The sequence below is a fragment of the Nerophis ophidion genome, linkage group LG18 (assembly GCF_033978795.1).
Source record: "Nerophis ophidion isolate RoL-2023_Sa linkage group LG18, RoL_Noph_v1.0, whole genome shotgun sequence".
Taxonomy (NCBI): domain Eukaryota; kingdom Metazoa; phylum Chordata; class Actinopteri; order Syngnathiformes; family Syngnathidae; genus Nerophis; species Nerophis ophidion.
The window spans coordinates 23,718,943-23,734,830 of record NC_084628.1 but is presented as its reverse complement, the minus strand read 5'-3'; the positions used below and the strand labels follow the sequence as shown (position 1 = coordinate 23,734,830).

The window sequence follows — 15,888 nt, the reverse complement described above, 5'->3', positions numbered from 1 at the left end:
ATCTTCTACTGCTTATATTTAGCAATATGAAAAGCAAAACATTTTTTTTTCGTTTTAAATGTTTTTCTGTATATCGCGGACTTAAAATACTTTTTTTTCTCAAAACTTGACAGTCTTTTACTACGATTTTGATAAGCTATGAAGCCGCACCGCTTGATGGATTTTCGGCACATTAAACATAGGACTATTATTACGGTGTATGTATAAGGTATTACATATTATCTGGCGGGTTTTTTTCGCAATATTATGCAAAAGCAACTTTTCTTACCTTCTGATACCTGCTGATCTTTATTTGGGATCTGTGGAAGTCCGAAAAAAGTGTGCGCGTCCGCTTGTCGATAAGCTTCTTTTTTTCCCTCTATCTTCTGGTTATGTGACATTAATCCTATGCTTTTGCCATTTCTCATAAAAAGTAGTGTAAAGTTCTTACTTTTATCTGTGGGTAAACTCACCATGTAAGCGCTAAAACATACTGGTGTAGTGAAATTACATTATTCACCCAGGGAACTTTAGTTATTAGAGAATTCCAGTCGAATGGTTTTCACGAGACACATTTCCTGTGTTGTTGTTGTTTTCGGATGAGGAGATGCTGCTCTGTTATTGATTGAAGTAAAGTCTGAATGTCATTAAAACAGCTCCATCTTTTGACACTTCTTCCACTTCCGTCCTTGCACGCTACACCGCTACAACAAAGATGACACGGACAAGACGCTGTAGAAGGTGAGGCAGGTGAATAAGACCGCCCACAAAACCGAGCATTCAGAAGCGACTGTCTAAAAGCGACTTGAAGATAATCTGTTAAACATCATCAATGCAACATTTTGACCAAAGAACCACCATCACATGTTATGTAGACCAAGCTAATATTGTGAAGGGAGGAAGTGTGCTTTGCTATTGTCAGGTTGGCAAGTAAAGAGGCGACTTGAGGCTCTAAAAAAAGAGAGAAAGCGCCTCTCAGGTTGCGACTACTGTTTGTACACTGATTTTACATCCATGATGTCGTTCACAACAACACAAGATGAGATGTGTTGTGGGTTTATGGATTGTTCTTGCAAACTTTACCTTTTTAGTTTAGCCGCTGTTTCAAGTGACTGTGTCAACATTGATTATTTTCAGACGTTTTTCTGGGCTGAATAAGCGCTACCAGACACGTTATTTTCCCCCAAAAATGTTCCCAATGTTCAAAATAACAGCTTTTCAGTCAATTTCCGTGATATTCTGCTTTTAACAGTGGATTCCGTTTAATTGGCCAATTATGTGTCCGTCCACGGTTATGTGAACGCGCAAATCATATTCTTTACTTTTTTAATTAAGTTTAGTGATTATTGATTTTGCATACTATCACTGTGTCAAATAAAAAGTAGCAACCATGATGACATCCCAAACTTCTACTACACATGCTCTTTTTTTCCACTCATTCGCTCCTCATCTGTTTCACTGTTACAAGCTCTGGAATTTGCATGCATGCTGCGCGGCCCATTAAGCGTTTTCCGATTATTATCGTGAGAATTCATAATCGAAATCTCAATTCCATTAGTTGTCCAGCCCTAATTAACACCGTCATCTTTTATGTAATTTAAATGGACTCCACAAATGACAACCGTCCTGTACGTTATTTCGTGATACCCGGCGACCTGAGATATAGCTGAGGAGGCAGGGCTTATCCATTTGATTGTGATGTCATGAGGGAAAGCTCTGTGTCTCCCCCAGGATCGAGGCAACAACACCAGCAGTATACTTTTGTGCGACATCGTGCTCGCTCTCACCGACTCCTGCGTTTTTTGGTGGATATCCTTTCACATGTCACCAGCAGGGGGCCCCACAGTGTTTTTAAACTATTGTTGAATGGCTTCCCTTGTCTTCCTCAGTTTGATTTGTCTTCCTTTTTTCCCTTATTCCATCTTCCAAACTTGTCCTCCACTTTTCTGTCATTGTCTTGACTCGTCTTCCTTCTTGTAGATTGAAGGTGACGTCCTTCTTCTGGCCGCTGTGCCCTTGGCTCTGCTCGACTCTACCTTCTGCTGGTGGATATCCCCAACTACACCCCCTCCTTCTGTCTCTTTGATGCCACTTGAGCTCATGTGACCTTTTTTAAGAAGTGTGTCAAACCAGCAGGTGGTGTTTCACTGACTCCACACTAACACAACATGCAGGTGGACTTGTTAACTTCCTTGACTGTGTGTGTGCGCTCACATCTTTGTGAGTCTGGCTCAGACCATGAAGCTGCTCCGGCTCAGGAGGAACGTGGTCAAGCTCTCGCTCTACAGACACTTCACCAACACACTCATCTTTGCTGTCATCGGTACGTCCTGTCTCATTCTATGTATATTTTTGACAGAGCTACTCACTTTAAAGCTCAAATGTGTTTTCCAGCGTCCGTTATCTTCATCGCTTGGACCACCAAAACCTTCAAGATGTCCACATGTCAGTCTGTAAGTCTCTCTCGCATTAAAAGCACAAAGAGTAAACCTTATATGTTCCACGACACCAGGGATGTCCAAACTTCAAATCAAGATTGGGCTATTTTGATATTTTACATTCTCAAAATATCAAACAGTATAGCTCGGTTGGTAGAGTGGCCGTGCCAGCAACTTGAGGGTTGCAGGTTCGATTCCCAGTTCTGCCAACCTAGTCACTGCCGTTGTGTCCTTGGGCAAGACACTTTACCCACCTGCTCCCAGTGCCACCCACACTGGTTTGAATGTAACTTAGATATTGGGTTTCACTATGTAAAGCGCTTTGAGTCACTTGAGAAAAAGTGCTATATAAATATAATTCACTTCACTTCACAATATAGCATACTTTTTTGTCCTGGGGACACAGGATGGTCTCTGTCATGAACATGTTAAAAATAAGTCTTATATACAGTGTATATATATATATATATATTTTTTTTTTTTTTTTTTTTTTTTTAAATCAGTGCCTAAATCTCAAGATTAACGTTAGTTCTATCTGTTGATACAATGTTTTATTTTTTTTGTTTAGGTTTAATGCCATAGAGAAGTTAAGGGGATACCTTTAGTCAAAAAGTGATTTATGACCCCTCATAAATCAATGATTTATGACCCCTCAAGGTCAAAGGTCAATGATTTATGAGGGGTCAAGTTCAAAGGTTAATGATTTATGAGGGGTCAAGGTTAAAGGTCAAAGTCAAAGGTCAAAGTCAAAGGTCAGGTTCAAATGTCAAGGTCAAGTGGGTGTGGCTTACCCGGAAGAGGGTGGAGTTAAGACCTGCGGTGGGAGTGGTTAAACCAGGAAGAGGGTGGAGTTTTAAACAGAAAGAGGGCAGAGTTAAGACCTGCGGTGGGAGTGGTTAAACCAGGAAGAGGGTGGAGTTAAGACCTGACAGGGAACAAAGGAGGGTTCAGTTTTTTTAAGAAAGCAATGTCATCTGAGCAGCATGTGACCATATATTTGATAGTTTAAATGTTTACGATCGTTTGAAACAACTTCCAGATTTCGATGTATTGATGGCTGGGAATGTTACGTGTGGAGATGTGGACACGCACGCACTTCACACACACACACACGTAGAGGAGGGGTACAAAAGGGCGGTGTAAGGCTTAGTCATTATTTGGAGCTTTATACGTTAGCGTAAAGACTTTGTTCGATTCGGTCATGATTAGTGAAACGCCTGTGTCGATTTATAAAAATAATAAAACTTACATTGACGCTCCGCAAAAAAGTCGAGTGTTTCTAAATCGTATTCAGATGCCGCCGACCGAGTCTTTGCGTGAGAAATGGGACTTGGAAGCGTACGGGATGGAGGGATCTTTTGGATTTGTATTCAGATACGAAATGGGGGATATCTGCTTATTTCAGCTAAAAGAAAGAAGAGACGGAAGCCCTTTCTCGATATTTTCATCGTTATCTACCGTGGATTGGGAAGTTTTTGGTGGACACGCACACACACGCACACACACGCACACACGCACACACACACACACACACACACGCAGAGGAGGGGTACAAAAGGGCGGTGTAAGGCTTAGTCATTATTTGGAGCTTTATACGTTAGCGTAAAGACTTTGTTCGATTCGGTCATGATTAGTGAAACGCCTGTGTCGATTTATAAAAATAATAAAACTTACATTGACGCTCCGCAAAAAAGTCGAGTGTTTCTAAATCGTATTCAGATGCCGCCGACCGAGTCTTTGCGTGAGAAATGGGACTTGGAAGGGTTAGGGATGGAGGGATCTTTTGGATTTGTATTCAGATACGAAATGGGTGATATCTGCTTATTTCAGCTAAAAGAAAGAAGAGACGGAAGCCCTTTTTCGATATTTTCATCGTTATCTACCGTGGATTGGGAAGTTTTTGGTGGACACGCACACACACACACACACACGCGCACACACGCACACACACACACACACACACACACGCACACACGCACACACGCACACACACACACACACACACACACACACACACACACACACACACACACACACACACACATTCGTACGCACACATCGTTAAGACCAGAAGAGGGGACAAAGGAGGGTTCAGTTTTTTAAGAAAGCAATGTCATCTGAGCAGCATGTGACCATATATTTGATAGTTTAAATGTTTACGATCGTTTGAAACAACTTCCATACCTCACGAAAACATATTTAAACAGGTGGAAAAAACTATCGCAGAACACAGTGTCACGTAGCAACTGGTCTTTACGGTCGTTTGAATCAACAGGTCAGTTTGGGGTACAAAGGAGGGTTCAGTTTTTACTGACCACCCATCTGACAGTTTAAATGTTTACGATCGTCTGAAACAACAGGACACGCACGCACGCACACACGCACGCACGCACGCACGCACACACACACACACACACATACACACACACACGCACACACACACACACACACACACACACACCATTACCTCTGCTTTACCATGTTATTACACATTGGTTTAACTCCATTTAAGCATTTAAACGTTAAAAGCATTGCACTTGTACGACGTTGTAATACTTTTTTTTTTACAGCCGATGACGACGAAGTGAAAGACGATGAACTTTGCTTAAACGATCTTACAAAGTTGGAAGATGATTATCGAGGTGTGTTTAAACCTTCAAATTATTTAATATTATGTGTATTCATTATTTAGTTTCATAGAGGATTTGCCGTAAGATCCTAACGCGATCGTTTTAACACAATCGCAGTTTGGTGAGTCAAATGATTCTCATTTTACAAGAAAAAAAACAAGCGGTATACAATACATATATACATATATTTACTTACAGATTTTCCGTTTACATCTCCGGCTCGCTCGTCTCCCTTAAAGCTGGCGGGTCCGTCAACGGCCGTTCCAGGCAGAGGAGAAGGCTTGATTGCGCCAAAGACTCCAGACATCGAATCCTTGCTCCGAGGGGAAATCATCGAAAACGACGGTGAATGTCCGACAGGCACCCGCTGTAAGTTTTTCTCGTTTTCTGTAAGCTTTTTAAGATTCTCAGGAGCTTTAAAGAGCTCCTCTCACTCTAATGTCTTTCGCTCAAATGAATTTCGCGCCTAAGGGGAATGGGCGGGGACTGATTCCGGAGGTGGGCGGTTGTTTCCGCCAAGCAACCTTCTGGTTGAAATGGAGTGTGGATCAAGATGGATCCCTACTCTATATTCTTTTATTTAACCCAATGTTTTTTAAATACGTGTATAATGCTTTATATCCTATGTGTTGTGAATTCCATCCTACAATATCTTCCAAGGAACCCAAAGAAATGTTACCACACCTCCCGCTTTATTTATTCTATAGATTGCCTGAACTATTTCATAAACTAAATCTTGTCTTGTTTCTGATGCTATGTTTTTTATGCTCATCAATGCACTGTTGGACTGCGAGCACACAACTACTTTCCTTGCTTTGTTTTCCTCTATCCAGTTAACTGCCATATAAATTGCTACCAATTCCCCCGTAAAAACAGATAGTTTATCACTGATTATTTTATTTAATACTATGTTTCCTTGTGGGATAACTGCTACAGCTCTTACCTTTATTTTTTTTATATAGTTTTTGATGCATCCGTATATATCATATCTCAATCCATTTTTCTATCCGGTAACTATTTAAATTTCTATTCTTTAGTAATTGCATGTTTTCTTTTGGGTTATCAAACATCCACGGTGGTATTGCAGGCATTGGTACTGTAGGACTAACTTTAATATTGTCAATTTTAACTTTATTACATATGTCTCCTATAATCCACCCAAAACTATTCTTTTTTGTTTTCTCTTTTTCTTGGCAGATTGGTAGCACTGGACAAGTCGGATATCCTTGCTTGGATCCTTTTAAAGTTGCCCGATAAACTGCTGAGAGTTGATCTCTCCTCTTGTCCAAAGGTTTTTCGTTCATTTTTACTTGTAATACTGGCACTAGGGTTGATGTAGTAGCTCCACAACATAACCTTAAAGCCTGTGACTGGATCCGGTCTATTTTCCCAAGTCATGTTTTTGAAGCAGATTGGTAAATAATGCATCCGTAATCAATAACAGATGGAATTAAAGTTATAAATATATACATGTATTGTTTTCAACGTTAACCTATCAGCCCCCCAATCATTACCCCTCAAAGACCTCATTATATTTAACACCTTTTTACTTTTTCCCCTATTTTTTTATTTTCCGGAAGGAACACTCCTGAAGGAATAAATAAAGTACTATCTAATCTAATCTAATCAAATCTATTTTGCTGATGTGGGTTGACTAGTTCATATTTTTATCAAACCATATTCCTAAATATTTAAATACTTGTACCTCTTCTATATTTTCACCTTAGAGTTTTTATTTGGAGCTTGTTTGGTACTTTTGTCTTTGTAAAATGTATGACTTTTGTCTTTCCAACAGAGAATCTTAAACCTCAAGCCGTTCCCCAGTCTTGAACATTATTTACCACTTTGTTAGTTTTTTGATTATTTCTTTTGACTCTAAATAATATACTAGTCTTTCATTAATCTTTTTTTTTTTCCATTACTTTTCCCCAAATTTATAATTTCCTGCCTCTTCCGGGTCTTACCCTGACTTGCATATTGGAATTGTTACCGCTAATTTTCCCCTCTGCCGGTCATTCTCCTTCTTCATATATCCTGTCATATCATTTCAAGACCACTTCTTTGACGATGCCACCTAAGTTTTTGATCATTTGATAACCCGCTAGGTCTTTCCCCGGCGACGTATTTTTAACCTTTTTCAAAATTCGAACCATTTCATTCAAAGAAAATGTCATATCCATAGTGTTGGTAAAGCTATTAACGTTGTCTTCCATCATTTCCCCAATATTTAAACTCATTGTTTTTTCTCTCTTTTGTTTTTCCACATTTCTCAAATTATCATTACTGTGCACTTTAACAAATGTTTTTGCTAAAGGTTCTGCTGTTTCTTTACCCGTGACTACATCTTCTTTGATAAATGTGGCACATCATCCTCTTTACCCTTCATTCCTATCTTTACGAATCGTTATATATCCTTTTATTATAAAGTTTAATTTTGGCTTCAGCCCTGTTTCTTGAATACAAATTATACGTGGTTTAGTTTTCATATTTTTAATATATCCCTTTAATTCATGTTCGGTTGCTATCAAACTTCTGGCATTCCACCGGACAATTAACAGGGTGTTGGAATGTGGTAACATGACTCCGTCACGTCTACTCTCCGTAGTACAGCTTGCACCCGGTACCAAGATAGTTCTTTCAACAACTTTGATGCTGCTTTGACAATTATTTTGATCTTCTCAGTCTTATTTTTACTTTCATTTTGTATCAAAGCTGAGTTGTGCTCTCTGGTTTATTTTGCAAATGAACCGACAGAACATGATCATGTACAAGACTCGCCTACCCACAATGCACTGCAGCCCAACGCTCCTGGTCGGATGTTTTTTTCGGGGTTCATGGAGAGATGCGGTAAAGAGTGGTAGCCAAGACACACGGTCACACACGGTCACACACGGTCACACACGGTCACACTCGGCAATTATTTTGACCTGGGGAGCAGATATAGAGGAAAAAATGTGTCTGGGGGGCCGGGATATCTGATTTTCAGGTACAAAAAACTTCACAATGACACAAAATAAACACAACAGTTAAACCTCACACTAAAAACAAGACATTGACTTGTACGTTCAAAAGACAGAATAGAACAAGTCAAGACATGCAATGCCATCTACAAAATGTTATGTAAATGTTAGTCATTACACACGCGTTTTGATGTATTTGTTACAGACATGTTTACGTCAAGTAACATCACATGGTTCCATTTGCACCTTTCAACAAATCTGAAAAGGAATATTAAGAAGTAAAACTTATATTTAATCCTACCTCTTCTCCGAGCACACGGTGACTGTACATACGGGTCGAAAAATGTTGACCTAATTCAGCATTTCTCAAAGTGTGGGGAATAGAGACATGACAGGTGGGGCGCGAGGAAAGGGAGGAAATTTTTTATTTTTGATTTTTTTTTACTATGCTTTCATTTTCTATACACACTGTAAATCACTTTGTGATTCTGTCTGTGAAATCCGCCGTATAAATAAATGTAAATTACTTATTTTTCCTGTAGGCTTTAAATTTCTCGGCAGGAGCGAAAGTTTGACAGACATAGCAACAGTAACTTTTGCAGGCAGGGCTAAGAGGAACAAACTTTCGCGTGGATGGGTAGCAGGCTAATGTGCGAACCACAATTACACAAAATGGATACATTTGCAACTCGCACCTCAAAGGTCTGCGGAGAAACAAAAATATGACGGGTCTAATCAACCAAAAAGTCAACCTAAAAGAAAATATGGCGAAGGGTATCTTGCTCTTGGATTCACGGCAGCGGAGGTGGGGGCAGAGGAGAGACCCCTGTGTGTTCTTTGTCTAAAACGGCTAGCAGCAGACAGCATGAGACCCAACAAAGTAAAGAGACAACTCGAGACCACACATGATGTCCAATAAATTGTTTTGTTGGGGCGATGGGGGTAGGTGGGCCTTGAGTCTAAAGTGGGGATGACAGAAAAAAAAAAAGTTTGAGAAGCCCTGACCTAATTGTACGGATCGCACTTTAAACGGCAAACCGATCATTTAAATGTTTTCACTTTGAATATGAAACGAGGAGTAAAATGTACAATATTATCAATTATTTCACAAGGACATGTTTTAAGGATATTGTACAGTATAATTAAATCTAAAATGAATGTGATCACTTTCAGGATCATTTTATTTTTAGCCAGTAAACAACTGTTATGTACTTTTGAATCGGGTTTTCCCCTTTAAATAACAAAAATTATAGAATTTTACAATATTAAATGTGCCAACTAGTTTTACGGCATACATCATTCCCCCTTTACCCATTTGTTAAAAAGACGAAAGTTGATGCGAACGCCTACGTGCTGTCAGAAAACTAAAAGAAGAAGAATGCCTTTGTGCAATTACTGCTATCCTGGCACAAGTTATAAAACAAACAAAGTTACCAAATTTTTTTTCTGAGGAGACAAAACGAAAAAGAAAGAAAAATAATAAATCAATCAATAAAATGCATCAGTCAAATAGTACAGGCAACTTCGTTAACATGGAGCCACAGACAATTTCATTCAAAAAGTCCCAATTGCTAACATAAAGATACAACAACAAATAAAGGCAAAGAAGGCCTAGTAGGTAATTACAACAACAGTTTTCTGACAGCACGTAGGCGTTCGCATCAACTTTCGTCTTTTTAACAAATGGGTAAAGGGGGAATGATGTATGCCGTAAAACTAATTGGCACATTTAATATTGTAAAATTCTATAATTTTTGTTATTTAAAGGGGAAAACCCGATTCAAAAGTACATTACAGTTGTTTACTGGCTAAAAATAAAATGATCCTGAAAGTGATCACATTCATTTTAGATTTAATTATACTGTACAATATCCTTAAAACATGTCCTTGTGAAATAATTGATAATATTGTACATTTTACTCCTCGTTTCATATTCAAAGTGAAAACATTTAAATGATCGGTTTGCCGTTTAAAGTGAGATCCGTACAATTAGGTCAGGGCTTCTCAAACTTTTTTTTTTTCTGTCATCCCCACTTTAGACTCAAGGCCCACCTACCCCCATCGCCCCAACAAAACAATTTATTGGACATCATGTGTGGTCTCGAGTTGTCTCTTTACTTTGTTGGGTCTCATGCTGTCTGCTGCTAGCCGTTTTAGACAAAGAACACACAGGGGTCTCTCCTCTGCCCCCACCTCCGCTGCCGTGAATCCAAGAGCAAGATACCCTTCGCCATATTTTCTTTTAGGTTGACTTTTTGGTTGATTAGACCCGTCATATTTTTGTTTCTCCGCAGACCTTTGAGGTGCGAGTTGCAAATGTATCCATTTTGTGTAATTGTGGTTCGCACATTAGCCTGCTACCCATCCGCGCGAAAGTTTGTTCCTCTTAGCCCTGCCTGCAAAAGTTACTGTTGCTATGTCTGTCAAACTTTCGCTCCTGCCGAGAAATTTAAAGCCTACAGGAAAAATAAGTAATTTACATTTATTTATACGGCGGATTTCACAGACAGAATCACAAAGTGATTTACAGTGTGTATAGAAAATGAAAGCATAGTAAAAAAAAATCAAAAATAAAAAATTTCCTCCCTTTCCTCGCGCCCCACCTGTCATGTCTCTATTCCCCACACTTTGAGAAATGCTGAATTAGGTCAACATTTTTCGACCCGTATGTACAGTCACCGTGTGCTCGGAGAAGAGGTAGGATTAAATATAAGTTTTACTTCTTAATATTCCTTTTCAGATTTGTTGAAAGGTGCAAATGGAACCATGTGATGTTACTTGACGTAAACATGTCTGTAACAAATACATCAAAACCATAGCCGCGTGTGTAATGACTAACATTTACATAACATTTTGTAGATGGCATTGCATGTCTTGACTTGTTCTATTCTGTCTTTTGAACGTACAAGTCAATGTCTTGTTTTTAGTGTGAGGTTTAACTGTTGTGTTTATTTTGTGTCATTGTGAAGTTTTTTGTACCTGAAAATCAGATATCCCGGCCCCCCAGACACATTTTTTCCTCTATATCTGCTCCCCAGGTCAAAATAATTGCCGAGTGTGACCGTGTGTGACCGTGTGTGACCGTGTGTCTTGGCTACCACTCTTTACCGCATCTCTCCATGAACCCCGAAAAAAACATCCGACCAGGAGCGTTGGGCTGCAGTGCATTGTGGGTAGGCGAGTCTTGTACATGATCATGTTCTGTCGGTTCATTTGCAAAATAAACCAGAGAGCACAACTCAGCTTTGATACAAAATGAAAGTAAAAATAAGACTGAGAAGATCAAAATAATTGTCAAAGCAGCATCAAAGTTGTTGAAAGAACTATCTTGGTACCGGGTGCAAGCTGTACTACGGAGAGTAGACGTGACGGAGTCATGTTACCACATTCCAACACCCTGTTAATTGTCCGGTGGAATGCCAGAAGTTTGATAGCAACCGAACATGAATTAAAGGGATATATTAAAAATATGAAAACTAAACCACGTATAATTTGTATTCAAGAAACAGGGCTGAAGCCAAAATTAAACTTTATAATAAAAGGATATATAACGATTCGTAAAGATAGGAATGAAGGGTAAAGAGGATGATGTGCCACATTTATCAAAGAAGATGTAGTCACGGGTAAAGAAACAGCAGAACCTTTAGCAAAAACATTTGTTAAAGTGCACAGTAATGATAATTTGAGAAATGTGGAAAAACAAAAGAGAGAAAAAACAATGAGTTTAAATATTGGGGAAATGATGGAAGACAACGTTAATAGCTTTACCAACACTATGGATATGACATTTTCTTTGAATGAAATGGTTCGAATTTTGAAAAAGGTTAAAAATACGTCGCCGGGGAAAGACCTAGCGGGTTATCAAATGATCAAAAACTTAGGTGGCATCGTCAAAGAAGTGGTCTTGAAATGATATGACAGGATATATGAAGAAGGAGAATGACCGGCAGAGGGGAAAATTAGCGGTAACAATTCCAATATGCAAGTCAGGGTAAGACCCGGAAGAGGCAGGAAATTATAAATTTGGGGAAAAGTAATGGAAAAAAAAAAAGATTAATGAAAGACTAGTATATTATTTAGAGTCAAAAGAAATAATCAAAAAACTAACAAAGTGGTAAATAATGTTCAAGACTGGGGAACGGCTTGAGGTTTAAGATTCTCTGTTGGAAAGACAAAAGTCATACATTTTACAAAGACAAAAGTACCAAACAAGCTCCAAATAAAAACTCTAAGGTGAAAATATAGAAGAGGTACAAGTATTTAAATATTTAGGAATATGGTTTGATAAAAATATGAACTAGTCAACCCACATCAGCAAAATAGATTTGATTAGATTAGATTAGATAGTACTTTATTTATTCCTTCAGGAGTGTTCCTTCCGGAAAATAAAAAAATAGGGGAAAAAGTAAAAAGGTGTTAAATATAATGAGGTCTTTGAGGGGTAATGATTGGGGGGCTGATAGGTTAACGTTGAAAACAATACATGTATATATTTATAACTTTAATTCCATCTGTTATTGATTACGGATGCATTATTTACCAATCTGCTTCAAAAACATGACTTGGGAAAATAGACCGGATCCAGTCACAGGCTTTAAGGTTATGTTGTGGAGCTACTACATCAACCCTAGTGCCAGTATTACAAGTAAAAATGAACGAAAAACCTTTGGACAAGAGGAGAGATCAACTCTCAGCAGTTTATCGGGCAACTTTAAAAGGATCCAAGCAAGGATATCCGACTTGTCCAGTGCTACCAATCTGCCAAGAAAAAGAGAAAACAAAAAAGAATAGTTTTGGGTGGATTATAGGAGACATATGTAATAAAGTTAAAATTGACAATATTAAAGTTAGTCCTACAGTACCAATGCCTGCAATACCACCGTGGATGTTTGATAACCCAAAAGAAAACATGCAATTACTAAAGAATAGAAATTTAAATAGTTACCGGATAGAAAAATGGATTGAGATATGATATATACGGATGCATCAAAAACTATATAAAAAAAATAAAGGTAAGAGCTGTAGCAGTTATCCCACAAGGAAACATAGTATTAAATAAAATAATCAGTGATAAACTATCTGTTTTTACGGGGGAATTGGTAGCAATTTATATGGCAGTTAACTGGATAGAGGAAAACAAAGCAAGGAAAGTAGTTGTGTGCTCGCAGTCCAACAGTGCATTGATGAGCATAAAAAACATAGCATCAGAAACAAGACAAGATTTAGTTTATGAAATAGTTCAGGCAATCTATAGAATAAATAAAGCGGGAGGTGTGGTAACATTTCTTTGGGTTCCTTGGAAGATATTGTAGGATGGAATTCACAACACATAGGATATAAAGTATTATACACGTATTTAAAAAACATTGGGTTAAATAAAAGAATATAGAGTAGGGATCCATCTTGATCCACACTCCATTTCAACCAGAAGGTTGCTTGGCGGAAACAACCGCCCACCTCCGGAATCAGTCCCCGCCCATTCCCCTTAGGCGCGAAATTCATTTGAGCGAAAGACATTAGAGTGAGAGGAGCTCTTTAAAGCTCCTGAGAATCTTAAAAAGCTTACAGAAAACGAGAAAAACTTACAGCGGGTGCCTGTCGGACATTCACCGTCGTTTTCGATGATTTCCCCTCGGAGCAAGGATTCGATGTCTGGAGTCTTTGGCGCAATCAAGCCTTCTCCTCTGCCTGGAACGGCCGTTGACGGACCCGCCAGCTTTAAGGGAGACGAGCGAGCCGGAGATGTAAACGGAAAATCTGTAAGTAAATATATGTATATATGTATTGTATACCGCATGTTTTTTTTCTTGTAAAATGAGAATCATTTGACTCACCAGACTGCGATTGTGTTAAAACGATCGCGTTAGGATCTTACGGCAAATCCTCTATGAAACTAAATAATGAATACACATAATATTAAATAATTTGAAGGTTTAAACACACCTCGATAATCATCTTCCAACTTTGTAAGATCGTTTAAGCAAAGTTCATCGTCTTTCACTTCGTCGTCATCGGCTGTAAAAAAAAAAGTATTACAACGTCGTACAAGTGCAATGCTTTTAACGTTTAAATGCTTAAATGGAGTTAAACCAATGTCTAATAACATGGTAAAGCAGAGGTAATGGTGTGTGTGTGTGTGTGTGTGTGTGTGTGTGTGTGTGTGTGTGTGTGTGTGTGTGTGTGTGTGTGTGTGTGTGCGTGTGTGTATGTGTGTGTGTGTGTGTGTGTGCGTGCGTGCGTGCGTGCGTGCGTGCGTGTGTGCGTGCGTGCGTGTCCTGTTGTTTCAGACGATCGTAAACATTTAAACTGTCAGATGGGTGGTCAGTAAAAACTGAACCCTCCTTTGTACCCCAAACTGACCTGTTGATTCAAACGACCGTAAAGACCAGTTGCTACGTGACACTGTGTTCTGCGATAGTTTTTTCCACCTGTTTAAATATGTTTTCGTGAGGTATGGAAGTTGTTTCAAACGATCGTAAACATTTAAACTATCAAATATATGGTCACATGCTGCTCAGATGACATTGCTTTCTTAAAAAACTGAACCCTCCTTTGTCCCCTCTTCTGGTCTTAACGATGTGTGCGTACGAATGTGTGTGTGTGTGTGTGTGTGTGCGTGTGTGCGTGTGTGCGTGTGCGTGTGTGCGTGTGTGTGCGTGTGTGTGTGTGTGTGTGCGTGTCCACCAAAAACTTCCCAATCCACGGTAGATAACGATGAAAATATCGAGAAAGGGCTTCCGTCTCTTCTTTCTTTTAGCTGAAATAAGCAGATATCCCCCATTTCGTATCTGAATACAAATCCAAAAGATCCCTCCATCCCTAACCCTTCCAAGTCCCATTTCTCACGCAAAGACTCGGTCGGCGGCATCTGAATACGATTTAGAAACACTCGACTTTTTTGCGGAGCGTCAATGTAAGTTTTATTATTTTTATAAATCGACACAGGCGTTTCACTAATCATGACCGAATCGAACAAAGTCTTTACGCTAACGTATAAAGCTCCAAATAATGACTAAGCCTTACACCGCCCTTTTGTACCCCTCCTCTGCGTGTGTGTGTGTGTGTGTGTCTGTGTGTGTGTGTGTGTGTGTGTGTGTGTGCGTGTGTGCGTGTGTGTGCGTGTGTGTGCGTGTCCACCAAAAACTTCCCAATCCACGGTAGATAACGATGAAAATATCGAGAAAGGGCTTCCGTTTCTTCTTTCTTTTAGCTGAAATAAGCAGATATCCCCCATTTCGTATCTGAATACAAATCCAAAAGATCCCTCCATCCCGTACGCTTCCAAGTCCCATTTCTCACGCAAAGACTCGGTCGGCGGCATCTGAATACGATTTAGAAACACTCGACTTTTTTGCGGAGCGTCAATGTAAGTTTTATTATTTTTATAAATCGACACAGGCGTTTCACTAATCATGACCGAATCGAACAAAGTCTTTACGCTAACGTATAAAGCTCCAAATAATGACTAAGCCTTACACCGCCCTTTTGTACCCCTCCTCTACGTGTGTGTGTGTGTGTGTGTGAAGTGCGTGCGTGTCCACATCTCCACACGTAACATTCCCAGCCATCAATACATCGAAATCTGGAAGTTGTTTCAAACGATCGTAAACATTTAAACTATCAAATATATGGTCACATGCTGCTCAGATGACATTGCTTTCTTAAAAAAACTGAACCCTCCTTTGTTCCCTGTCAGGTCTTAACTCCACCCTCTTCCTGGTTTAACCACTCCCACCGCAGGTCTTAACTCTGCCCTCTTTCTGTTTAAAACTCCACCCTCTTCCTGGTTTAACCACTCCCACCGCAGGTCTTAACTCCACCCTCTTCCGGGTAAGCCACACCCACTTGACCTTGACATTTGAACCTGACCTTTGACTTTGA

The 15,888-nt window shown here is 39.3% G+C and overlaps 1 protein-coding gene across 4 annotated transcripts in view; it reads left to right on the top strand.

The window, feature by feature from the left end:
• Positions 1-15,888, top strand: part of zgc:162698 (Transmembrane protein 87A-like) — a 36,181-nt gene that overhangs the window by 14,636 nt on the left and 5,657 nt on the right. For 3 of the 4 annotated variants that reach the window (XM_061877757.1, XM_061877760.1, XM_061877759.1), the window contains 3 exons: positions 1,711-1,790; positions 2,196-2,302; positions 2,374-2,432. In XM_061877757.1, the coding sequence (XP_061733741.1) occupies positions 1,711-1,790; positions 2,196-2,302; positions 2,374-2,432 (246 nt within the window). Of the gene's footprint in view, positions 1-1,710; positions 1,791-1,959; positions 2,031-2,195; positions 2,303-2,373; positions 2,433-15,888 lie in introns of all 4 variants that reach the window. The other variant, XM_061877758.1, reaches the window with a different exon arrangement.